General features: G+C 39.3%; 2 protein-coding genes across 2 annotated transcripts; both read left to right on the top strand.

The window, feature by feature from the left end:
• Window positions 1–184: 184 nt before the first annotated feature.
• LOC139716801 (proton-coupled folate transporter-like) lies at window positions 185–8,567 on the top strand. The gene is made up of 5 exons (XM_071628333.1): window positions 185–1,214; window positions 1,839–1,970; window positions 4,898–4,981; window positions 6,760–6,916; window positions 8,261–8,567. The coding sequence occupies exons 1-5, from the start codon at window positions 185–187 to the stop codon at window positions 8,565–8,567; spliced, it is 1,710 nt and encodes a 569-aa protein (XP_071484434.1).
• Window positions 8,568–16,283: 7,716 nt separating this feature from the next.
• Window positions 16,284–27,516, top strand: LOC139716800 (WD repeat-containing protein 18-like). Its single transcript, XM_071628332.1, has 10 exons — window positions 16,284–16,512; window positions 16,919–17,029; window positions 20,981–21,114; window positions 21,591–21,735; window positions 22,232–22,375; window positions 23,343–23,410; window positions 25,081–25,205; window positions 25,731–25,909; window positions 26,581–26,646; window positions 27,373–27,516. Exons 1-10 carry the CDS (start codon window positions 16,312–16,314, stop codon window positions 27,514–27,516), a joined length of 1,317 nt encoding a protein of 438 aa, XP_071484433.1. The 5' UTR covers window positions 16,284–16,311.
• The last annotated feature ends 297 nt before the right edge of the window (window positions 27,517–27,813 follow it).

The following is a 27,813-nucleotide window of genomic DNA, read 5'->3' as shown; positions in this document are numbered from 1 at the left end:
GCTTTCGGACAGAATTAATAGAAAAATAGATAAACAAGCAAGCAAGCAAACAAACAAACAAAAGTACAACGATTGTAACAAGTATGCAAATTGCAAAACTGTGCAATTACAGATAATTACTTTCTTTTTTTATGTGATATTTTGCAGGACTTAGGAAGAGAGCGCGGCGTTACTTTGCACGGCCATGTCGCCGTCCCTCGCGGATGAAGTCCAAAGTCGTGAGGTCGTTGAGGACGCCCTGAAAGGAAATGGAAATCGTGCTCGTGCTCGATCAAGGTGGATCACCGTCGAGCCTGTACTGCTGTTCGTAGCACTGGCCAGGAAAGCCATGATCGTAACGAGGCTGCAGTACCTGAAAGCTCGCATCAGCGAGGAGCATCACCAGCCCTTTAGCTTCGGCGTAACCAACTCTACGACTGAGTCGCTGTGCGCCCATGCCAATCACACTGAGGTTGAAGACGAGATTCAACGTCAGACGGCCGTATGGAGTTTGTACCTCTACGCGATTTCGACGTTTCCCGCGTTTTTCACCACCGTTTTCGTTGGCGCCATCAGTAACGTCGTCGGAAGAAAGGTCACAATGCTGGTGCCCTGTGTAGGGTTCATCGTTCAGTGCGTCTTGTTCCTTCTCATTTCTTACTTTCATTTTCCTCTGTGGACGTTCTACCTTGCCGAGTTGTTCCAAGGGATATCTGGTGGCGTGGTTCTCCTCTTCGCCGGGGCCCAAACGTACATAGCGGACACCACGGACAAAAAACAAAGGACACTGCGGATTGCAGTCACCGAGGTCGTGTATTTTTTTGGTAACGGATCCAGTCAGATATCGAATGGGTATCTCATTTCTTACTTCGGATACGAATCATCGTATTGGCTATCGCTCATTCTGCTGGTTTTAGCATTATTGTACGCTGCTTCGCCATTTATCCTGATCGAAACAGTCGATAAGGACAAGGATGCCGCTGTCAAAACGACTGCCGCCGCGACGGATGCAGCGGAGGGAAAAGGGACGGGTAGTACTTGCAGCCTCTTCAGCCTTGCCAACCGTTCCCGCAGCGCCAAGCTGGTCGCCGCAGGCTGCGTGCTCTTGTTCGGCCTCATCAGCGTGTCCGGTTGTCAGAGCGTCGTCGTGCTCCACGGGCTCGCGGAGCCTTTCTGCTGGTCAGCCCTCGACGTTGGCTTCTTCTCAGCTGCGTCCTTGGTGCTTCCGGGAGTAGGTAAGCATGGACGGGCAAAGACGTAGTTTCTATCTATGTCAGGAAATATGTGACGCCCTGATGAACAGTAAATAAAACCTGGTTCATTAATTGGCTTGTGATGGATTATATATCTGCACTGGAAAGACAATGATACACACTTACAGTCATAAAGGTCAATTTCATCTCGAATCAAACGGGTAGGATGGGATGGAGGTATAGGGGACGTGTCAAACGTTAACAAAAGCAGAAACAAGAACGCCGACTATGAAACTCTGTATTGGAAAGATTTACAGCAGTCCCGTTCTTACCAAGTTTCTACCTCGTGTTTACTCTGAAAGACATTTCTGTGAACGCCATTTCTGGTGATAGATATGTTTGAGACATTGTAATTACTTGCATAGTAGTGTTTTTTTTCTAATAGCAAATTTCATAGATTGTACTTCTATTGATAGACGGAGTATACGCTTGCACAGGGCATACAGTCTCTTCTCTCTATTTCACTCTATGTTTTTTTCTCTCTCTAATAATATCTCACTCTGCATGTTTTTGCACGAATCGGTTTGAAGGATGACTAATCCGTGATTTTATACTGACTGAGGAAAGATGATTGACAATTTTGTGTTTTCTTTCGGCGCATTGCAGGATCGATTATCGGTGGACAGTTAGTCTACTACTTCAGCAATGATTACTGGATGATGTACGCCAGCTTGTTCAGTGCGATGGCAATGAGCATGGTAACGGCTTTTGCAAAGACTACAACGGTTCTGTATATAAGTAAGTGTGGTTATCTTACTCACCAGTAGGCCCATAATTTTCTTTTGCGCTTGGTCACGCTATGCCCATGCTCTCAATGAATAGAAATAACAAATGAATAGTTAGTCTAAAACCATCAAAACATCGGTTGACACGAGTTTAGACTCACTTTTATAACTTATTTTACATCGCTGTTGATCGAAGCTCTCACACGAAGATACGAAATGTTGCAAGCCAGAGGGGGAAAAGAGTTAGAGGTATTAAGATGTATGTTGAAAATTTGCTTCTATATAGTCAGTCTTGTTCGTTCATCTATTCTACATACACAGTCAATATGTATTGGTATAGTAATGAACGTGGCGACAATCTATCACCAATGAAAAAAAAAATGATACGTATATAATTCAGAATGAAGAAAAAAAAACTCCGCATGGATGAAAGCCCCTCAGGCAACTCTCGCGGAATTTTTACTGGACCAAGTCATATTATTGTGTTTAATCAACGATGCTTGTTAGGATAATATGCATCCCACCGCTAGAAGTGAATACTGTATTATACCGTAGATCATCTATCATTGTTGGAATGCAGGAAAATGAAAATGCAAACACCATTCAGATTTAATAAACTCGACTAATGGACAGTGGTGAAGGGCATGAAAGTAAATCTTATGAAAGAGTTTTGTAAAGAATACTGGATAGCTGATTTCACCTATAGAAGGAACTGTTGGAGATCATGAACTAAACTAGGTCATACAGCATTTTCAATGTACTGGGAATCATGGTTCAAAATGACTTATGAAGGAATTACCATGACAATGATATTTGTCAGGTATCGTGTAGGAAAGAATTAAGCTTAACATGGAACCAGTCTCCTTGTTTGCACTTTGATGTGTGTGTGTTGTCAATTCGTGCAGCCCATGGTAAGATATTGTGCACCATACAGTTTTGCACTCGGGCTTTTACCAGAAGGAGATAAAGGGGAAAAATGAACAGAGGATTGTGATTGCAGGATTGTGTGATTGCAGTCGTGCATTATAAATGCTGCATCTCCAAACCCCTGAGGGTTAGTCTCCCCCTCCCCCCCCCCCTTTGGGACTAACCAAAATGAGCCATTTTTCTGATTTTGACTCACCACATAGAAAAGTAGCTATAGGAGCCTACCCCTGTGATCGAAATTGGGTATACCCGGGTAGTCTAGTGCCTCCTAACTGAAAATGTACCCCAAATTGCGTGTTGCTTTATAGTCTTGTGCCCTTCTCACTGCTCCAGTCTTCGAAATTGATCGGCCCTTTGGCCTGAATTCAAGAAGGTGGTAAAATCTTTGTTCATGGACAAAGATTGTACCACCTTCGTGAATTCGGGCCTTTAGTTTTAACCCCCCCCCCCCTCCTTTCAAAAAAAAAAATAACCCCCCCAAAAAAAAAACAAAAACAAAAACAAAAACAAAACACACACACACACACACACACACGCACACACATACACACACAAATGAAAAACCCGCCTGCCTATATATACGCAAATTATGCGCTGGTATGCGAAAAATATTAAAATGCTGTCGACAAAGCATTTAATTAATGTCATTAACAAAATACAAAACTAATACGCCACTCAAGAGGTCACCTGTTTTTTGAGTCATTCGAACCCAAATTGAGAGAGAAAAAAAGAAAAGTCACTTTTCTCATGTAATGCATGCGCATGATGAGAAGGTCTGTCGACAAACGATAGTATGCTATTCCGTCATGCCGATAAGAAAAGGCTTTCAAAATACAAAACTAAACAGCGCCTCGAAGGGGCATCCTTTTGTGCCCCCCCCCTTAATGAAAAAGAAGCTTACTTCTATTGTGCACATAATGCGAGAGATGAATAAAGTCGACAATGCAGTCCCCGAGAAAAGCCGTACAAGGGGGTCGTCGTTTGTAGTGTTATTCCAGCCCATTTTAATTGACATCTCCCAAATTTACATCAGGACATTAATGAGCACAATCTATCTATGAAAAGTGGAAGGAAGAATAATTCAATGTTTTGTGGGAAATACTCCAGGTAGGGAGGGGGTATTTAACATTTTATTAGCACTGAAATTCAATAATCTAGTGCGTTATTTGGGGGGGGGGGTATTTGGAAAAATTTAATCGAAAGATAGTAAAAACTAATAATCAAGGACATGGCTTAGTAGTACAATCTGCAATCCGTGTGTGTGTCTTCATTTTGTACTATGAGTCTATTATGGGAAGTGGACCAAAGGGGAGGGTATGGAGTTGTAACACTTTTAAAACTGAAATTCGCCGATTTGGTACACACTTTCTTCTCTAGGGAGGCTTGAAATAATATTGTCAATCGAAAAGTTTTAGCAGGGAGGTGTGTCTCACACCTCCCTGGTTTTAGTAAGAAAAATGAAAATTCAATGCAACGTGAATGGCTAATGTGGTATTTTGTCGCGTCATTTTCCGCGTCTGCGTCATTGCTTTACGTAAATGGATAGATATGGGAAGGATGTGGAAGGGTGTATCCCCCTCCAACACGAATAGAGCTTTTGCATTTTTAGAACTGAAATTGAACGATCTGGTGCACACTTGTATGTGAATATTTGGAAAATTTTCAATCAAAAAGAAGGGAAAATATGAATGTTGATGGACATTACGAATGGCTATAATTGTTGTGGTATCTGCAATATAATCACCTCTATTTCCGCGTGTGTGTTTTCATGTGTACTAAGTTTACAGCGCTGGAACAAAGGAGAGAGTGTGGAACTTATGTATTTTTGTTTTTAATGATTATACAATGTCCTCCCCACCTTGTGAACTGGGGGATGCATACCCCCTCCCCTCCCCCCGCTGTCTATACGCCCCTGTGTATTGAATACATCTACTTTAATAATCCGTGTACGCTGATCTTTTCTCTCTCCCTTAAAATTTCTGTTCCTACCACCCGTCATCGTCGTCTATACAGGCGTGGTAGCCGGTGCGATGTCCAGCTTCATCGCCCCGCTAGTCCGCGGTCTCATGTCCAAGATGGTGGACGAGCACGAGCAAGGTAAGAGATTAATCCTCCATAGCAATCTTCAAGGGTGGCCCCAGTTCTCCAATTCATCTTCACACGGGTGACGCTTGTCATTCGGAAGGGATGTTATTCTAAAACACACAAATTCCGTATTCCTATAGATGCTCGTTAATCCGAAAATCAAACAGAAACGTGTGTACTAACGAACCTTCTGAATGACGAACCTTATCGCGTTTTCGGATTTAAAAAATAACTTTCAGAATAACGACTCTTTCGGAATAACCCACTGTAATCGGGTAGGTCCTACTACCCGCAATTTTATCAGGCCAAGCCCTAATGGTCGTACACACCTGTTAAGGTTAAAAAAAATAAAAATAAAAGAATAAAAAATAAAACAAAAACTTGCCAGAGAAACTCGTGCCTTATATATTCTAATTTTTATTCAAAAATTTCAAGAATTTCATTTCAGAAATTTCCGCGAAGGCGACACTGTGACATCAGAAAGGCTGATCATTGCTGATGCTGAACATTAGGCTCTATTATGTGCTTGTAACCTCAAGACCATTCCTGGAATACAATAATTTATAAAATTTCAAAGACCATTGCATCGTATATTATCTCATACTATCATTCCAACCATTCAATCTACAAAACTGTTAGAAATTGGTGTACTGCAATGCAAATTATTTACTGCAATGCAATCTGTACGTCGTCACGTTATTATACATAAAATAATTATAGTGATAATAAGTACAATATTAACTTTTGTAATACACCATCTATCTAGCATTGTATAGTGGCCTATTCTGAGAAATATTTGATTTGATTTGATTTGATTTGATTTGATTTGATTTGATTTATTTCTGCTTAATTCCGTTACATCAGATATGTACAAGTCATTTATGACAAACAGTATATCGAACACATTGTTTTTTAGTACAAAACAAGACAAATACAAACAGCTTAGGGTAAACAGAAGGGTCTCCAAAATAAGCCGAGGCTTGACGGTATGGAGACTCTATGCTTAGCTACTCTGGATAGAATAGGGGATAGAGAGAGAGAGAGAGAGAGAGAGAGAGAGAGAGATAGGGAAGGGTAGGGGGAAAGGGGAAAATTACAGAGTGTATGTGTACCACTCCAACTACTTTACAATAATAGTAATGATAATAAATATGATATGATAATAATATTAAAGTTAACACGTTCAATTGCCTTTGCCATAGTAATGACCGAATATGCACTATGAAAATAGTAATGAATGAATATAAAGTATTCTGCATGAGGTTATCTGACATGAAATAACAAAATATATCATGGCTAATAATTGTGCACAGTAATGGTAAGGCACATGGTATGCATACATGCATACATGCTCACATACATAATATACATATTATGTACCTATCCTATGTCTATACACATACATACCCATATAACATTATATTGCTTCCATTTTTTTTTTCATGAACGAACAGGTGAAAAATAGCTTTTCATTAGGTATAAGGATCCGTCTGACATTTTTGGTAGACTCAATAAAGAAAGCATATAAAGATCCGTAAGGTTATTAGGTTGTCTATGACAATTATGTGTATTTGATATCATGACGAAATAGTATTTGCCCTTTTTAGGCCTACTAAAATACAACTAAAGATGTTTTCACAGACATGACTGAACTGCATCTTTGCAATTTCAAAAGAACCAAAGTTGATAAAGATTCAAAATTCACCTCACTCTACTTTCCTTGAATATACAACCATATATCTGTGACATCGTGAATAATTATCCTTGTTCTACCATGCTATTATGTCCAGCGTCCGTCTTCACTTACGGGGCGTGCATCGGAAACACGGTGAAGTTCATCGCAAAGGTCATGTCATTCGGTGTCTACGCGCACACCGTGCACACGCTACCGACTCTCACCTTTTACGTGTTGGCTGGGGTACCACTTATTCCTATCGTCTTGACCTTGTAAGCAATGTATCATGCTTTGTTTGTTTGTTTGTTTACTTTTGTGGATGTGTGATATTATTATATAGTTATTATATCGAACATTTTGGACATTTATTTTTTTACCTTAATATTCAGGAAGAATGATTCAAGTGTACCTTGATATGAGAGGAGATGATTAATTATAATGTTTCTTATATTCATTTTGCATAATTAAACATTCAAAGTGAAATGTTTAGTAACGAATGAAATAAGACAGACATTTGGAAAAATGTGTGTGTGTGTGTGTGTGTGTGTGCGTGTAAGTGTGTCAGTTTGCATACGTGCACAGAAGTGCGACATTGCACAGACACACAGAGATACTCACAAACACGCATTTCCACACTATATTATATAGAACGTCATGGAGATGAAATGTCACAGGTTTGTTTGAATGATAACTAAATAACCTCAGAGAAAACTGCATATCAGTATGACTCGGGGCATTTTTTTCCCGGAAGTAAACGGTCCAAATCATACTGCCATGATCCTCAACACATTTCTTTTAAAAGGCAAACATTTTTTTATTTGATTTGATTTGATTTGATTTATTGGTTTCTGTATCATCATGTACATACATATTCATATACAAACATAGATATAAGTTGCATTTTCTTCTTCATTGCCTTTGTACAATGTACAGCAAGAGTACAACAAAACATACAACAATGAATAATACAGAGGGACTGCAGCATTTATAAGCGTGGCTTGATTTGCGTGCAGCCCCCGTAGCATAACATAATATAATATACATCGGAAGGGGAATAGGAGGGAGGGATGACTTGCATAGAGATAGGATAGTTGCAAGGAGAAAGGGAAAGGAGAGGTTTGTCTGCTTTCACTAAAGGTTTATACAAAATAAAATCACCTGTGTCACTGATTAGCAAGGCATGACAAAATATTTTCTCACCGAGGTACATTACATTGTCATTACGTTGTCATAACATGTATCAATCATTCCTCCAACGTACTGAGTAGGAACCTGCTACGAAATTTCATTCGATTACCATTTGAAGCATACACGAATACTTCTCCGTCAAAAGTGAAATATAATGTAGCCATAAAGCAATAAGAAGGGGAACAAGACTTTGTGCATAGTGTGCTTTGTTTTCCTGTTAGTGAAGATTTAAGATTTAGAATACTTAACATTTTGTCCCCCAAAAAAACCTTTTTAAATGTCGTTTGACATCTGTACGTACATCTGTATAATATAGAAAACTATGGAAATTAACGACCTATTGTCACTCTATCTCCACTTTTAAAACGAAAATCCCTTCTCTTTCAATGTCTAATAAGTGAGAGGATCTTATCTTGCTTACTTTGCAGTATCTTACACAACTCGGCACCAACTGACTTTGAGACCACAATGAAGGGTGTGGCGAGGGATATCGCGGGAAGTGCCGACATCATGCAGAACCTTGGAGTGGCCTTCGGCTTCAACGCGGAAGAGATCAGGCGGTTGTACGCCGGAAGTAAGGGAGGCGCGCTAGAAATGCTCCGAGCTTGGCGGAGAGGAGTGGAAGAGGACGGGGAGAAGTCGTTGCCATGGTTACTGAGGCAGAAATTAATCGACGCAGGTCTGTCGAATGTAGCCGATAAGCACTTCGCAAACAGTGCAGAAAACCTTGCCTGATCACGATGCTCAAGACACGATGTTCGAACCAAAGTCTTACCTCAATGATGGTGCACTTTCTTAAGCTGATGTTACCGTTACAGGAAAAGTAAAGAAATACACTACTAGTAATATGATTCTTTCTAAATATTGTGAATAATCACACTTGCTGCACGTATGCTGTGTTAATCTCAAGGACTCGTTCACGACAATCATGTCAAAACGTTTGGTATCAAGATGGGCAGAGGTGAAGATAGTCTTGTGTCATCAGTCATCTTCACCTTACGATAGCATCTGATGATGACTTTGATGTTGGCATCATGTTAACTGTAGACAAAGTGTAATACAAATTTTATTGATTAATTGAAGCGAATGTTCTCACGCGTCCTTATTATATATATCTCGAATTTCTCTTCAAATTTCAAATCTCTCAAATTTCATTTCTTAATTGCTGCATTCACAATCTTCTTTGCAATTTGAGATGGAGACATGAAGTCTTTACGTATATAACTCCTTCGTTATTAGTCGATTTAATCGAGTGTAAGAATCTCTGTGTGAATAATGCTCGTCTTTAGATTTGGCAGTCGGCAATTGTATAAACTTTATGAATTGAGAATGTTGATACACTCTGTTTGATAAATGGATTACGTATCTATGCCATGCATATTATTTTCATATCATCTTTCACTTACGCACCAGACCAGTTTCATTTGGTGCAGATAGCTGTCATCTTACTTGTAAAAGTGTATGTTCTAATATTATGTCAACTTATAAGTATTCGGCTTTGGGTTTATTCACCCGTAGAGCAACTTATCAAACAAATTCAACCAAAGCGCAATCCTAATGGTAACTACATCGGAATTTCACTAGCTTTCTGTCAATCTTGCTCTTGGTACGAAAGCAATATACTGTACATTGTTTCTTTCTTTATATCATCTATTATCCACCTCACATAGCACAAGCAATGCACTGTGATCGGTTGTAACGGCATTTCACTCAGCCAAATCCCGTGATCATCATTGTATTAGTTGTACCTTTGCCAGTCTTATTTATTGGGATGGCACATTTCTTGGTGTACTAGTACTTACCAAAGTGTTATATTTCTTCTATCTATCGATAGCTAGCTCTTGGCACAAGCAATGCGCCATTTTTTCTAATATCTCTCGGCACAATATTATGCAAAGTAGTTGGTTGGAAAATTTTTTTCTCCATCAAATCGGATAATATTATTACGTTGTATTAATGTTGTACTTCTTTTTTTTTTCTTTTTTCCGGATCAATGCGCTTAGAAACATCAGTATTAAGCGCTATATAGATGTTATTCATTATTCATTATTATTATTCATTTGTATTATATTAATAAGTTTGCCAATTCACAAGACATCCCTGTTTTATCTGTTTTCTGCATCTGATCTCGAGGCAATAGTTTTTCTGTGCACGTGTGTGTATGTGTGTTATGTATCTATCCATCCATCCATCTATCTATCTATCTATCTATCTATCTATCTATCTATATATCAATCTATCCATCCATCCATCTATCTGTCTATCTATCTATCTATCTATCCATCTATCTATCCATCTATCCATCTATCCATCCATCTATCTATCTATCTATCTATCTATCCATCCATCCATCTATCTGTCTATCTATCTATCTATCTATCTATCTATCTATCTATCTATCTATCTATATCTATCCATCCATCCATCCATCCATCTATCTGTCTATCTATCTATCTATCTATCTATCTATCTATCCATCTATCTGTCTATCTATCTATCTATCTATCTATCCATATGCTCCAGCTAGGATCTTGACACAAACAATGCACCGTGATAATTATGTTGGAACGACAAATTTTCTTAACCAAAGTGATATAGGGTACATTATAAGTTTGCCAATTTAGAAGGATGATACACTTAGCGTACTTTTAAGCATTTTGCAGCTCTCGACCCGTGTCTTTCTATGTGTTTATCTATACATAGCTAGCTAACTAGGCCCTGACACAAACAATGCACAATTTCATTATATATTCTATCTCTTGGCGCCAAATATTGCATTGTGATAGGATGAAAAAGTATTTCTTCTTTCTACCAAATCGAATAGTTGTTGTGTAATATTCGTAGGATATATTCATATGTATAGAATTATACACTTGGTGTACTTTTACATGTATATTATACTGCCTGCTTTCTGTGACATCTGGAAATTTAATTTCCAATCAAATGCAAATTATATACAGTTCTCTACCTCTCTCTCTCTCTCCTTGCCTATCCATCTATCTATCTATCTATCTATCTATCTATATATCTATCTATCTATCTATTTTTCTATTGATCTATCTATCTATGTATCTAGCTATCTGTATCTCCTGTCTGTCTGTCTGTCTGTCTATCTATCTATCTATCTCTCTATCTATCTATCTATCTATCTATCTATCTATCTATCTATCTTTCTGTCTATTTATCTATCTATCTATCTATCTATCTATCTATCTATCTATCTATCTATCTATATCTCCTCTCTGTCTGTCTATCCATCTATCTATCTATCAATCTATCTTCCTGTCAGTCTATCTATCTCATTCTTGGTTTATAATGTATTGTAATGGTATGGAACGATAATTTACTCGGCTAAGTCGGGTAATTACAATACAATTAATTATAATTTTATATGTTTGCCAATCATTGCAATGACACGCTCAGTGTATATATTTATTATGCTGCCTGTTCTCTACATCTTGATTTTGATTGAATAAAAAAACATCAAATACCACACTCTTGTTGTATTTGCGTGTGTCAATTCGCATGGGAGCCATCAACATGGTCAACACCATAAACGTAATCTTGAGCTATTTAGAATAACCGCTGAAGAATTTTAGAATACATCACATTATACAAGAACTATATGCATTTCTCTTTTATCCTATGCCTGTCGCCTTTGCTATCCCCCACACAAAATTATTTTGATAGTCATTCTGTACAGAGTAATTAGTGTAGTAGGCCTATCATGAGCGCGTGACGATGTGTATCGAGTCATTATATTTGGTCCATGATCAATATGATAATATAATCTTCTATCAAGAATATCACGAGGCATTTCAGTGTAAGATTGCTGATCCGGTCTACGACAGAAAGATTAGTAGAAAGCCAATAAGATAAATCCATTATTCTTCATCGCGATATAAACAACAAAGATTAATGTCCTGCACATACAGCTATATTTCTATTTACACAGAGAGAAAAGGTACATTCTAGACTGCCATAGGCCTAACAGGTTACGTAAACTGTTTATAACCATGACAGTGGCTTGAAATATCTATATTTTGCATCACATGAGTGCCCTTAGGCAAATCTTTTATTTTCCCTCCGTTTTATCATCATAGATTCTTGTGAAAACCCTGATTATTTTAACCAACGTTCATATATCTCGTACACCTCACATCTCTCATGAGTCTTGATTGCAGAAGCAAATAAAAAAAGTGCATGAAAAAAAAAAATCCGCTTTATTGCTTTCTCAGTTTATTCCAATCTCGTAGACTCATTCTTTGGAAAAACGATTAAACATGCCCACCACAAATTGCAACGTCTGATGAAAACATGACTGTAGTTTATTAATCCCAGCGGCAGACAACCTTTATAAGGTCTATAAAAAGTTAATGCTAGCATAATTACTATAATAGGATTATAGCCTATGTGGGTATATAGGATTCATACGCCATGATTTATGAGCAAAACCTTTAATGCACTTCGTGATTTTGAACCATTGCAGTGACAGAATTAGAAACTGAGGTATTTTTTCTTTCTAGAAAATAGTAATTCTCCGTGCCATGCATATACAGCGCACAGTGGTTGTGGGTGAAATGAGTTTTTAAATCAATGTCAGTTATTAGCATTCTAAGCCTATCATTTGACATCTAAACATGAAATGCAAGGAGTTATGTAAAGTCATTAAGTATTACATGATACGATTCTAAGTGCATACCGCTGGATGCCGGAGGGTGGAGAGGGGGGGGGGGGGGACCGCCGAGGCCTCGCTCCTTCCCGACTGACACCGAGACGAGAAATCATTCGCGAAAACAAAAAGAAAAAAAAAACGACGCAAAATACATTGCTGACCTATATACATGAATACTATATAATAGACAAGTTGGGCACGTGCGTGATGGCCCACGTGTTGGTTCGTTTTTGTACAACACAAACATCCTTGAACCCTACTGCAGAGTTCAGCTAGTGATTCTATTATCCCTGCAGAACAGATTGCACATAATATCCAGAAACTTATTGAAAGAATTTCGTGGTTGTGGTTTCGAAATTGTGAGATTCTCGTGACAATAATTCATCAAAACTTTCCGTGAGACGAAGAATTTACGATGCCTCTTAAAGGCCCCCATAAAAGTCCATTGTAAAAGGTTCTGTTTACATAATGATGCCAAGTCGACCAGCTATACATTTTTCTCCCCAATTCCGTTAATCTATTCAATATGAATACAACATAGTCCCAGCTTTTGTGTTCATTCTTTGGATGCTCTTGACACAATTCCATTTACAGTGCATTATTACGAATACTGATGGGAGGCCCATACTCTAGTAGTCTAGGGGGGAGTGGGGTGAATTGGGACAAAAATTGTGATAAGATGAATTTTCTCGTATAACTTTCCTGATATTTAGAATGGGGCACTCGTGTATCGCACCCAAAGACTACTGATGCTGTAGGCCACATAATGGGTTGTTACTTCATATTCCTATAAGTATCATTACATTTTGTGATATCGAACAAAAAAAAACAAAACAAAACAAACTTCTTGAACGGGGTGAATTGGGTCACCTGGGAGAAGTGGGACATTGGTTGGGGTGAAGTGGGACAAACAGAAACTAGAGGCTTGGCAATATTACAATAAGCATATCATTAATAATGTGTGTGTATGTGCGTGTGTATATGTGTGTATGTGTGTGCACGCGCGCGTAGGCCCTATGTGTGTGAGTGTGTGAATATTCATGAAGAGTGATATATCCATTATAATACATACAGAAAGTTGCATATAGAGCATCTGAAATTTAAAGAAAATGATAAGAAAATCTTTGATATATGTTTATCATAACTGAATGTAGGGAGAACTTAGTGGCATAGTGGTGATGTCCTAGTTTACCCCAGAACCCCCTCCCCATTCAAAATGGCGCCTGAAATCACAATTGAGCTAATTTTTTTTTTGCATTTTTTTTTTTGCATATTATTGGAACTAATAAGGCCTACATATTGCGTGCTAAGTGCCCGCTAAAGCTGTGAGATGAATTCAGAAAACACTTCACACTGAATGAAAAAAAAATGCAATAAAAAAGTGTGGGAAAAATAATTCAAAATTAAACTTTCCCGCAGAATTCTTGCAGAGCAGTTGCCATGTGCTTGTACTCTGATGACAAATGCCTAATAGGCGATAAAACTTGAAAGCTGATTACTAGTAATTCAAAACATTTTGCTTGAATCTCCCGCGGCGTCTCGGGTCACCTCACTCTCTGATAGCATTAATTTAGAACAAGCACCAAACTTGAAATCACCCATTGTTTAGGTAAGCACTATTTGGGCGCCCGTCCCGCTTCATCATGAATATTCATCAGACAGTAAGATACTGTACAAGTAAGTGCCAAGAACGGTGGGTACGTGCCATAGAATGTAAAAACGTATCGCCGGGAAATTTAAAAATCTCGAAAAATTGCATCAACGGGGAATGTAAAAACGTTTCGCCGGGAGATGGAAAAATGTTCATCTCTCCCCGTCCCCGTTCACTTCCGGGTTTCTTCAGCTGACAAGCAAAAAAAAAAAAAAAAAAAAGAGGTCCTCAGCTCATCACTCCCCGTCCACTTCCGGGTTTCTTCAGCTGACAAGCAAAAAAAAAAAAAAGGTCCTCAGCTCATTCTCTCCCATCACATTTCCGAGTGTTATAACAAAAAAAGGTCTTCAGAGAAAACACTTAACCTTACCGCCGCCATACTTCAAGATCTCTATCTATTTCTATTTTAGTGCCACTTGCGTACTTCCGCGTTGAAAAAAGTGTGGGGGCCCAAAGTGATGACACCTTATGTATTCCTTTGTATGGTGCACAAAAAGTGTGGGGGCCCGAGCCCCCACGGCCCCCACGGCTGCGCCGCCCCTGCATGTATTAGATTTTCCAAGGTATTACGGATACATGTAGATGATAAAAAAATTGGAGTTTGGAGTTTTATGACGAATATTCATGATGAAGCGGGACGGGTGCCCAAATAGTGCTTACCCATTGCATTGTTTATATTGTACTTAGAATCACGCCATCTATTGACGGGCAGTAGCCTCAACATCTATGGGGCGCCAAGTCACGCATGGAATATTTCGTTACGATATCACTCATTTCGTCAACGAACGATCATTTGGAAACGAAAATATTAACATAGGGATCGAGTTTGTTAGGAAATGGCCATTTCATCGATGGACTTGGAAATAATGTTTATTTCGTTCTTTACACTGGACAGTAAAAGAAAGTACCTACTTCTGTCAAAGGCTGCACACAAATATTCACCAACTAGAAATAAACATGCAATTTTTGTACACAGGTATGCTGCAATAAAAGCACGTATAGGCCTAGTAATTACATACCCAATAGCAAGTGATTATCTTTATTACAAAGAAAAAAATGACATGCACAGCATCTTGGTCACTGAATCAAGAGTCACAAATGTAACAGAATGAGCGTTACAAGCCTTAAGACGTGGCACAGATTTCCTGGTGGAAGCTGGTCGACCAGTAACTATACACAGCCCGGTCGCTGTACGTAGGTACGTCGCGCACGGCGTAATTAGGGCCTATCACAGCGTCTGGTCGGGCTAGTCGACCAGTAGAATAATGTCCAGTCTAAAAGAGCTAACTGATTTTATTCTGAGAATTAGCATAATCAGGAAGGATAGCATCCCTAAATAAAGAATACACTCATTAACATTATTTTGAATAAAAAACAACAAAACAACAGGTGTTCACTTTGACACATCGGTTGTTTCAAAATGTTGTCCATTTAGTGGTCAGTTTTGCATGGTGGAAAGTGCTGGTGTGAAAGGGACTTTTGATTCAATGACCAAGATGCTGTGCATGCCAAGTTCTTCATTGTTATGAATACTACTTGCTTATGTGCATGTGATAAGTAAGGGGCATTGTAGCACACCTGTGTACAAAAATTGTATATTTCTACGGGGTGAATTTTTGTATGCGGTCTTTAACAGAAGTGGGAACTTTCTTTTGCTGTCCAGTGTACTTCATTACGAATCAATGAAATGTTCATTTTAATTGTTATAAAATGACTAGCCTATGATATTTTGTAACGACACAGCCATGATTTCGTCGATTAAATGTTCATTTATTTACAAAATTACTATAATTCGTAACGAAATCAGTCGATATTTCGTGGACGACGAAATGACTGATATCATGATGAAATAAATCATCTTGACGAAAATAATGGCAATTTCGTCGTCGTCGAAGTGACTGATTTCGTAATGACCATGCGACACTTGGCGCCCCATAGCTGCATACATGTGCTCAGACACGTGGAGTAGGTCAGCGAGAGCACTGTACTCACGTGTATGCAGCGAACACTCGAGTACCGACGAACGGGTATCGGGTAGCGGATATATAGCGAGCATACACAAAAACGACCGGCAAGCGGGCCGGTCCGACAGCTGCTGGTGATCCGATGGGGGTATGACAGACAGGCTCAAGAGATCATTTTCGAATATAACCATGGAGGCTCTTTTGACTACTGATACTTCTGGTCAACTTTGGACAGCTTCACTCTGTGACCACTTTACAGGTACATCTTTAGCCACGTTCAAGTCGGGATACAGCTGTGAAAGAAGCATTTGTGTTTCCAAGGACAGACTCGTAATCGCATCTAAAGACAGGCCAATTTTGAGCGTGTGGGATTTCAGGGCAGCTAGAAAGGTAAATGAAATATTTCTAATTGTGTAGTAGTAGTAGAAGTCATATCTAGTAGGTCTAGTATAATCTAGTACTAGTACAATCTATTTGTCAAGTACAGTATCATAGGCTCCACTCGACTGTGCAGAAATTCCCCCACACACAAGTGTGACCCATCAGGCATCACTTTTGTCTTCGGGCACATTGAAGTGCAGATTTGTCCCTTCTTTGTGTTGTTTCCAAATTTTGTCAAATTCTGTGAAAACCTCACTCTGTATGTTCATTAATAGTTGCTGTGAATTAGATCTTCTCAAATGGAGTATTAAAAAGAAAAGAGAATAGGTCTAGAGTGAGATGATGAAGAAACAATTTGTGTGTCTTTTTCTGGACCTATTAAAAGTTGTGTACATATCTATCACTTACTTCGAAGGATGGCCAACCCCAGCGGCAGACGTGCCCAGGTGTTGTCACTGCGCTGGAAGCCTCACCGGACAGCACCTACATCGCTGCTGGTATCGCAGAAAAAGTCCACATCTGGCAGGTACAGTGTGTCATGTCAACTTTACAATATGCCTCACGACATCAGCGTTAATCAGTCACAAGTCAACCAAATCACATGAAGTTTTTGTTGTCGGTGTATTTGAAGGGCTTGTCACAGTCGGGACTTGCATTTATGATTTGATGTGAAGGTGCTGGTACATGCAGGTCAAGTGTTTACAGATCCTGCCCTGCTTCATGTCATCTGCAAGGAAACAAAAGCCCAAAATGTTATATACGGATTGAGTGAAAGCAGCAATATTAGTAGAACGCATCAGTGAAAGTTTGAGGAAAGTCAGACGAAAGATATGAAATTTTGTGAATTCTTAAAGTTTTGGTGCTGTTATCACTGGATTTAAGGAGACTATTACACTTAAATATGATCATTATGGACAAGATAAAGAAAATATACAAAATTAATGAAATTCTTCCGTTTAGATGTTTTTCATTGCCACTGATTGACAAATTGCCCTACATCGATGTAAATAAGCACTGAATTGATCAGTGTTTTAGTAGTAGCCATGATAAAAGATCATGGGCGCACATACTTGAGCTGGATTTAAACCTATACAGCCGTACAACCTCCTGATCACCGGACAGGCGTCATCTCCACTAGACCACCGAGCTTTCGCTCGACAGCAAGTGTTGGTTCTAATCCTTATAGCATGCAGCTGGTACTGCATAATTATTCAAATTCTTATTTGCGTCGATGTAGGGCAATTTGTCAATCAGTTAGGTACAATAAAGAAAATAATTTATATAGAAAGTTCAACATACAGTGTAGTATCACTTTTCTATCTTATTGAAAGAGCACTTGTCTTACCTTTGCAGAAAGCAGGGGGAACATAACCCCAAAGATATGTCAGTAACAAGTTGATGGAATGTGTATTTTTCATGAGAAATAAGATTTTGTGGAATTGCATATTGGAAACTGGATAGATGATGGGGTGAAGAGATTGAGAGAAGTCATTATTCAAGGGCATACATGTAGGTTGTTGCCGCATCCCATGAAAATGTCTCATTTGTCTCTGAAACTTTGCTGTTTGCTGACCTGTTAGATGATAGTTTTCTCGTTCTAACTTTCAGCTGCCACGGTGTAACTCTCTCCAGACTTCCTCATATTTGGCAGCATGTATGAGCTGAATACGTGAAGAATCAAATCTCCCAGAATTATTAATGATTTCAGTGGGAAATACATGTAACTTGAGATAATAATGATTATGATAATAATAGTAATAATAATTCACATTTATAAAGTGCATAATACATGTAATTAACAAAATTCTCTATGTGCTTGACATTTATAACATATCGATTATGACATAACATACAATCAGCAATACTTGAACAGATAAGTTTTCAGTGCCTTTTTGAAAGAATCAAAGGAAGATATGCTTCTGATTGAAAGAGGTAATGAATTCCAAAGAGCAGGAGCTGATGTGAAGGATCAGTTACAATGTTTGTGTGATTACAGGATAGACTGACAAAAGATGTTGTGATGATGATCGAAGAGTTCGTGTTGGAATGTGATGATGAATAAGTTCTGTAATGTAAAAAGGAGAAAGATTATTCTGAGCTCTAAAACACTTACTGTAAAAGTGGTTTCTTTCGCGTACAGAAACTTTCGCGGTTTCCATCGGTGCCAACTTTTTCGCTTGTGTTTAAATTCGAGTACGTGTTTAAATTCGCGGTCGGTAATGATAGCGTTGTAACAAGCGACAAGTTCAAAACATTTTCGCGTGATGTTAAATTCGCGGTTCAACCTCAAAGCACGAAAAGTGCGAAAATAAAACCACCACGAAAGAAACCACCTTTACAGTAATAAGTATCTTAAATACAACACGTTTTTCAACTGATAATCAATGAAGTTTATGCGAAATTTGTGTAGTAAAGTCTCTAGAGTGTGCACCCATGCACCCACTATCAATCTATCTGCTGTGTTCTGAATTCTTTGAACCCAGTTGACATCTTTCTTTGGAAGGCCATACAACAAAATATTACAATTGTCTACTTGTACATGCTCAAGACATTATTAACGAGTGCACAAGAGTTTCAATAGAATTTCTGTTGAGATACTGCTGAATTTGTCCAATTTTCCAAATGGCTATGATTGCTGATGGACAGGTTTTAGTGATGTGATCAGCCATCGACAGATGTTTATGATGACACCAAGGTAGCGTGCTCTGCTGACTGCAGCCAGGGATACCAACACCATCCACAGTGATAACAGGAGGGAACAGAAGAGATGGGGCAAACCTAGATGTAAAGTGTACTTCAGTCTTTGACGCGTTGACAACCAACTTGTTCTTGAATGGCCAAGATGTGATGTCTTTGATGCAGCTGTTAATGCGAGTGATCGCCATCTCCCTGTCTCTTGGGAATGTCAGATATATTTGGAGATCATCTGCATATATCATCGAAAGAAGTCCATGCGCTTTGATGATATCATATACAGGTGCACTGTACAAGGTGAAAAGAAGAGGACTCATAACGCTGCCTTGTGGGACCCCACAGTCATCTGTGACCGAATGGGAATGATGATTTCCAATCTTCACTAGTATGGAAACGTCCAGACAAATGTGAAGAAAACCAGTTTATAACAGAACCTTCAAATCCATACCGCCTTGTGAGCCAGTCAAGTAAGATGGCATGATCAGTGGTATCAAATGCTGAGCTGAAGTCAAGCAATACCAAAATTACTTCCTGTCACCGATGTAAACAGAGTAAGATGTCGTTATGTGAACGCGTTAGTGCAGTCTCCACACTATGCTGTCTTCTGTATGCTGATTGTGTGGGAATATGCAAACTATTTTCCATCAGATAGTCCATGATTTGACTTGTGGCTGCCTTCTCTTTGATCTTCCCAAAGAAGTTCAAATTTGAGACAGGGCAATAGTTCTCAAGATCTTCCTGCGATGCACCAACTTTCTTTAGAAATGGAGTAACAACAGCCCTTTTGAACACATCTGGCGTAACACCAGACCTGAGACTTGCATTCACCATATCTGTAAGAATAGGAAGCAGTTCACCAATATATTTCTTGGTAAGTGGTGTTGGCAGAGGATCAAGTTCGCATGATGCAGAGGATGAAGACCTAATAATACGACTTACATCATCTTTATTGACCTCATGAAATAACTGCAATTTGATTGACAAAGATTGTGGAAATGATAGAGAAGAGAACTTTGAATGCGACATTTTTGATAAATTCTGTTTTGAAATACTGCTCTAAGTTTTTTTTTCTGTTTATTTACTTTACAGTGTGTTTTTATGTTCATTCTTTATTTTTTGCCTTTTTGAACTATACTCTCCCCCCCCCCCCCACTAACTCAAAGACTTGACAAAATGATAAGAAAATGAAAGCTGTATAAATCTGTAAGTGTTGAGGTCAGATGGGGAATTATGGCAATTTTTCAAGCATTTTGAAACAATTAGAATTATAGATGTACGTAAAATCTGCAGCAATCTGAAGGGCAACAGTGCTTAATTCTTTCTTCATTTTATTGAGTAATTCAACATGTAGACCATCATGCATGGAAAAAGTTCAAAAAAAATCTATGAAGTTCTGACACAGAAGGTGTCAGTTCACAGTTTTGCAACAAACGAAAATTTCTGGTTAAAAATGTATCAGTATACAAAGAGTTCATGGTCAAGAGCACAATGGTACAATATTTCACACAAGGTGTAAGATGAGGTGATCTATTCAGGGATGCAAACCCAAGTCGACTACGGCACCTGGGAAAATTTTCAACAAAAGTAGGCGAGTTTTGAGAGGTCACTGTCTGGGCACATGTACACTATGTATGTGTATCTACCACTAAGCTTCCCGTAGGTTGGAGGATATTCTGTGCCAAATAGCGCACAAACCTGCCACTACTGGTAGATCAGCTGAAGGCAGGTGGGGTTACAATCTACCGCTGATTGCAATGCCGCTTAATCTCAATATTTTTTGCAGTTGACCACTGGCATGCTGGTGGCAGTGCTGACCAGTCACTACCAGACGGTCACCAAGATCCGATTCTCCGATGACGGCAGCCACCTCGTGACAGCGAGTAGGGACAACCTTGTGCTCGTCTGGGCAATGTCAGAGTAAGTGATCATCCTAGATGCAGGGACCACCTGTCCAAAGAGAAACACCTCGCCATGTTCAAAGTTAACATATTGATATTCTCATCAAAGTATTGTAGGCATATTATCACTAGGCAACAATAACTTTTAGGGGTAAAGTGGTTGCATTTACTAATCATTGACCAAAAGTGCGACTTGGAGAAGATTTTGACAACATATCAGTGGGAGATGGGATGGGAGGAGATAAAAGCGTCCCCTCTTCCAAGGGACATGTATTGAATGAAAGCATGAAACTTTAAAAGCCCATGACTTTCTCCTTCTGGGTGGATGAAAGCATGAAGCTGTAAATGCCAGAAGTTTCTGATTTTACGTCCAACTCTGAGGAAATGCCAGTCATCATGCTCATAATCTTCATCTATTGATGTCACCTTGAGTATAGTTTGGGTCGAAATTGCCCTTTCATACCATGTCTCTTTGCTAAATTTGTCATTTTTCAGAGTCGTGCGTCAGTGCACTCTTGGGCGGTCATGCAACCCCCTCCATGTCATCTCGGCCCACTCCCTCACAGTGACGGACCTGTTTGTAGGAGCTGGTGGCCCCTTGGCTCACTTCATCTCATCTTCCCTCGACCATTCCTGCAAGGTGCTCTCATTAGAACTCGAAAGCCAACCTGCCTGCCGCCATTTTATCCCAAAATTTTATAATGGTATCAAGATTCAAAATAATGTGTGAAAAGTACTGTTTCAGTGAATGTAAACCAATTGCATTTGTCATAGACAAACTAGCTCTGTATAGAGCTTCAAGGGAGCCCAAAAGCAAAGGGGCAAGGCAGTAGGAATACACATTTTATAGATTCCAGTTTCTAGTATTATTATGAGATTTTAAGATGTAACTTGATTTATATGATGAAATTTATGTGATGATTTTCGTAGTGAAAAAACAAAAAAACAAAAAGAAAGAAAGAATGCTGGTACCTGGGGGTTAGTATAGAATTTCACAGTCATGAGTCTCCGCATGAATCAAGTACTGAAGAGCAGTGTAGCATTAATGCAGAGAAGTTTCTTAAAGCTGCTATTATCTCATTGTTGCTTTTTTGCAGCCATGTGGTTTGTAACATGTTTCTTGTCACACTCGACAGGTTTGGGAGCTATGTACCGGCCAGCTGCTTTGTAACTTGTTGTTCGACGCACCAGTGGAGTCCGTAACGGCCGATGCGAGCGAGACATGTCTGTTTGGCGGATGTTCAGATGGCAGCATATACCTTGTTTATCTGTTCCCAGAAGTATAACTGACAATCCTATGGATAATGGCTTGATATCTCAAAAACAGCTAACCAGCAATCCTTTCATAACTCATGAGTGGACCTCAGGTACACGCTGTGGTTCGCTATTTTTTAGATCCTTACCGTGCTCGTCAATTGGTAATATGCTGGGGTGCTTTCTTTGCTAATTGTCACAGATGTCTGCAAGCTATAAACTGTCTTGGAATAGAGATTACCTAATCACCCCTAATCCCTATTGTGTCACCATGGCCTTCCTGTTGGACTGAGGCACATTGCTACACCTGAGTGGACTTACTAACTTTACTACTAGGTTATAAAGTTTGGTAGGACGACTTTCTATTGATGAAAAAGCTTTGCAAGTTAAGCTGAGTGCCTGAGCAGATACAGGGTTAATCTACATTCTGGTAAATGATAGTAAAAAAAAATCATGTTGTTTGTGTAAAATCCAAAAGTCAAACCAATCCTGAGAACAGACCAGTGCAATCAAAATTTCGTTATCCAGAACAAGGATATTCCATACTTCTCTTACTGTAAGCAGTAAAAAATTCAATCATGGATTTGAGACTTGCCTCATGTTTAATAAGCTGAGCTGTTGGTCATCAACACGAAACCTGTATTATGCATTTCTTCTGTTGGTGCTGCACTGACTGGATTATAAGTTTTGCTACCAAGTGCTGGTAGCAGAGTTTGGTGATTCAAAGGCCCAGGTTAAGAAATTCAAAGAGATAGCCAAAATTCCTCTTGCTAGGTCTCAGTTTATGAGGTTGGCTTGACTAGTCTCACGTGAAGACCCTCTGCTTGCTCCTTGTGCAATCACCACAGAATCAGAAGGGTCTTTGACAAAGGCTAGTAGTAGGCATACTGAAGATAAAATATATCTCTACAGTGCATAGTGATCATCATTTTGGCTTCATGCCTGTGAGAATCGGTCTTCATTTTGTTTTTCTTTTTATGCTTTTCCTCACAGAATGCGAGTCAAGAAAGACACATCACGCCACAAGATTCTGAAAATACTTCTATATTCAAAGGGCACAGGTTGGTTTTCTCCCTTAAACCTTATTATTAATCTCTTACCCCCCTTTTCTTTAATTGTGGTCAAGTGGATTGTGCTCTATGTCTGAAAGTTCCAGGATTCAAGCCTTGTCAGGCCACTAGTGTCCTCAAGCAAGACTTCTTTTTTTTCCCATGATGCTCCTCTCTACCCTAGAGAGTATTTAATATACCTGATACGAAGCTGAACATTGAACCATCAAGTCATAGTTCGGGAAATTGGCTGTGGAAGTCATCATCTTGTTATCAAATGAAAAAGGGATTCTAAGGCACACCTAATCACACTGTTCTTTAAAAAAAAATACACACACACACACACACACACACACACACACACACACACACACACACACACACAAAACTGTTCTAGGAGCTCTGCTAAGAAGACAATTTCCCATTCATGTTGTGGTCTCACACCAAGCATAATGTAGAAGAAGACTTGCTCCTTCAGAACATATTATGAAAAACTTCAGATTGGTTAGGTTGACCCATTACACCTATTTTGAGCCCTCACACAAAATCAGTGCATGAGACTTTTCATGCCTCTGCCCGAAGGGTGCTGAAGGCATTATTGTTGGTTTTGTGATGCATAGTCACATATGCCATAAAGAGGCAGTTTGACCAGGGAGGTGAGTCTCACCTCCCTGGTTTGACTGAATTGCTCAGTGGGGAACGCAGTGTATGATATGGGTTGATATCAGCGATGGAAAAAGAAAATTTTATTTTGACTCATAAAAAAAGGGTCCTAGATTCAAATTCTACCCAGTGCACACATCGAGTCACAGAGTACATAAGCCATGATATATTGCAGTTTTGTTTTACGTTGTAAGAGTGACTGATGAAAAATAATTTTGATAAGCATCATAAACTGTTCAGACAACAACAACAACAAAAAAAGAAAAATCAACATCAACTCCCTGGAAAACTCAAATTCTTTCCAAATACAGTGCACTTGGGTTATAACGAAATGCTCGGGACCGCCAGTTTTCTTTCACTGTAACGAAATTTCGTTATAACCAATGTATAACGAAAACAAGGAAGCCAGTTATATTCTGTTTGTTGAATACTCGTCATACAATGGAAAACTATGTGAACAATAAAACAAATAGTTATTCAATTCCAGATTATTGTATTATAATAACGCAAGTTCCCCTCGGAAACTGTGCTTGACACACGAAGCGAACACACAGTGATGTGACGCGTTTGCGAATGCACTGATGCTATAAACGCTTGTTCCGCTACGTATTTTCGAAAGCAATCCTCAGTTCGTTATAATGGAGCACGTTTCTTTTGTTTTTCTTTGTCAGTGGCGCTTGGAAAAGACTTCGTTATAGCGAAAATTTCACTATAACCGTGTTCGTTATAAGCAAATTTTGTACCATAGACTGTAATGGCGATAATTTTGGGACCAGAAGTTTTACTTCGTTATAACCGTGTTCATTGTAACAGGAGTGCACTGTACTTTTGCATTTTGCAAACAGAATAGGATATGTTGCAATGAGTTTACAGTTGAAAATGAAATCCATAGTTTCAGGAGGCCTTGGTCATTATGTCATGTGATATAGCTGTGTAGCTTTCTTATTAGGAACTTTCATAATCCTACCGGTTGTTATTGCTACACAACTCTTATTGTTTTTTGTTCTTTTCGGTCGTAGTGCGTCCGTCACATGTCTGTCTGTCAGTATGGATGGCACAACACTTGCTTCGGGCAGTACAGATCAGACGGCTAGGGTGTGGGACATAGGGAGCGGTCAGTGTCTGAGGGTCCTTCAGCATAAAGGTGAGAGTGGGTGGACAGTTTAAGTGGTCGTCTTTATTGCACAAAAAATAAAAAAAACAAAACTGATTTTGGAATGCAGTTTCTTTGTGATATGCTCCTAGCATGATTTGCCCTGTGGAAACTGCAGCCTTGAATTGGCATTATTTGTTCAATCATTGTATCACTGTTTATCAATATATGACATGTCATAAGCATGCTTTGTTACATCTGGTTGATAATGCAGCCATGCTTCTGACTGTTTGTTGTTCAAGCCATAGTTCAATTCTGCAAGTAGTATTATTATTCATTTATTTTTTTTTTTTTGGTGGGGGGGGGGGGGGGGGGGGGGGAGGCAAATCACCACTGGCCTATGTATAGACTTTGATTTTGTTATGATAAATACCATTTTCAGTGTGAGTCTTGACCAATTCATACCTTACTTATTGTTCCCCGCACATCCAGTTTCAAGTTTACATGTACAGATGTAAATACACAGGTTTACAAATGCTATGCATTCCTATCATTCACTCTTCTCATGTATGCAAGGATCTGTTGGGGCTGTCCAGTTCGTCCTGCGGCCACTCCCTACCGCCGGTGGCACGGCTCTGCCCAGGGCCCTTCCGCCCCTCCCCGCCTTCCAGCGGAGCTTTCCCTGGGAAGGCGAGTCCACCGTGGGGAGTACAGCGGAGAGCGGATACGCTGTGAAGATCTCGAGACCGCTTGAGGTACTGTATGCTGCCAAGATACATGGAGTAGTCACTATTAGCGAGGTTTAGGTCTGCCACACGAATGCTAAGACATCACTATTTAGGCAAAAAAATAATGTTCTGCATATGCATGAGACAGCCGTTTTCATTGTCCTGCCCGGGAGGAGATGTCGTCTTAGTGTTCGCATTGCAGATCAAAAGCTCGCTATAAAGCGATTTTGTTGTGGGGAAAGTGTGCTGTGGAAATGATCAGCTTGGAATTGTGAAATAAGCAACATCATTTCATTGCATATCTCATATTTTGTAAAGATTTTTGTGATGGAATTATATAAAGGAACTTTTAAGTCTTCACAAAAATCAGAAAGAAATTAATGAAAATCATTAAAAAAATCATATTCCTATTCATTGTAGTTCATTGTAATCATGTAAATTTGGCTTGGGTTTACTCCAGATTTGGCCGTGAGAAATGAAAGAAGGTTACAGAACTTTTTAAAGCATCTGATTGCTAAACTTATGAATGGTCCTGAAAATGGCAAAACACATTTTAGAAGATTGAAGTTTACTTTTTTGCCTCAAATTGGCACACTTTTGTAAAGCTGGTTTTGATGACAAGATGGTGAATTTCTCCAGCAAAGTGTGCGCAGGACTTAACAATGGATTAATGAGTGTATTCTTATTACTCCGTACAGGAATCTGAGAAGAACTACGAAGAAGCCGTTGGCCTCCCAAGGAGTCTGAGAGAGGGAAATGCAAAGGTAAGCAGTCCGACAGTTGAATTCTCATGGCCTCTCTCTCTATGTACAGAGAGAAGAACAGACAGCAATCAATGTGCATGGAGGTGACCTTGTTTAGAGTAGACCCTAAACAAAAGTTATGAGCCTCACAATGTGAAGACCGTGGCAAAGGCCTTTGTTAAGGCTCACCCTTCTACATCATTTTCACATCAACCTCTCTCTCTCTAGATATTTGACACTTGGAATCAGAAGTGTGTACTGTATAAACTTATTTTCGCATACAGAAATGTTCGTGAATGAGGCGGTCACAGACATTTTCACAAGATGTTTTTTTTTGTGAATTGACACTGCAATGAGGCATTGAAGTGCACTATCACCCAAGCACATGGCGACATTTTCACGTGCTGTTAAATTCGCGGCCCAACAGTGATTCGCCAAATTTTCAAAAATTAAACCCTCGCGAAAATAGCAGCTTATACAGTGTTGAAGTATTCAGTTCAACTTAACTCTGAGTTGTGCAGTTCTGGTGAGAGATGATAATATTCCGGTAAGTTGCATAATAACAGTTACTGCCTGAGGCATTTATTTGTGTGTGTGTGTGGGGGGGGGGGGGGAAGCATTGATAACAAGTGATTTTTGCTACATGTAATGGTTACGCTATGACTCCATTTATACCTAGGAATTTGAAATGCCCTTACATGGTGAGTGCACAGTTTTTCAGTTCCACGCATTTTTGGCGTCCAACAGGTGTATCAGTTGCAGAGCCAGCCACGGTCAGACGACGAAGTCCGGCGGTTACAGCGAATCAACGCTCAGCTCTACCACCTCTACGCACAGACGATAATGGGAGAAGCTGACATCGCTTCCTCAAACTCAGACAACGAGCATTAGACGGATAGTTGCGTGCTTCTAGCGAGGGAAAAGATTGCATCTTAATTTGAACATTTGCCATCAATCAAGTCAAGAAGGTGATGGCTTTTTCTTGTTCTCTTTTCGTTCTTTTTCATGGTTACCACTTTTTGCTGCTGATATCAGGGATATTCATCAATGCCTTATAATTATTTGCTTTTCTTTAATAGTCGTACTTCTGCCTTTTTTCTTTTAGGTACACAGTATCAAAATTCAATGGATTTATGTAGTACCTTGAAGAATTGAAAGCCTCTAGACATTTTTCTTTTTCTGGTATGT

The sequence above is a fragment of the Diadema antillarum genome, unplaced genomic scaffold (genome assembly GCF_040938485.1).
Source record: "Diadema antillarum isolate AM-2024a unplaced genomic scaffold, OU_Dant_1.0 scf00000070, whole genome shotgun sequence".
Taxonomy (NCBI): Eukaryota; Metazoa; Echinodermata; class Echinoidea; order Diadematoida; family Diadematidae; genus Diadema; species Diadema antillarum.
This window is presented reverse-complemented; position numbering and strand designations above follow the sequence as displayed.

Bases quoted from the DNA above. Each gene is read 5' to 3' on its own strand.
- LOC139716801 (XM_071628333.1), top strand. From the start codon at position 185: ATGTCGCCGTCCCTCGCGGATGAAGTCCAAAGTCGTGAGGTCGTTGAG. The intron at 1,215-1,838 runs GTAAGCATGGAC...GGCGCATTGCAG, and splicing joins CTTGGTGCTTCCGGGAGTAG to GATCGATTATCGGTGGACAG. The intron at 6,917-8,260 runs GTAAGCAATGTA...CTTACTTTGCAG, and splicing joins ATTCCTATCGTCTTGACCTT to TATCTTACACAACTCGGCAC.
- LOC139716800 (XM_071628332.1), top strand. From the start codon at position 16,312: ATGGAGGCTCTTTTGACTACTGATACTTCTGGTCAACTTTGGACAGCT. The intron at 16,513-16,918 runs GTAAATGAAATA...CTTACTTCGAAG, and splicing joins ATTTCAGGGCAGCTAGAAAG to GATGGCCAACCCCAGCGGCA. The intron at 25,910-26,580 runs GTACTGTATGCT...TACTCCGTACAG, and splicing joins AGATCTCGAGACCGCTTGAG to GAATCTGAGAAGAACTACGA.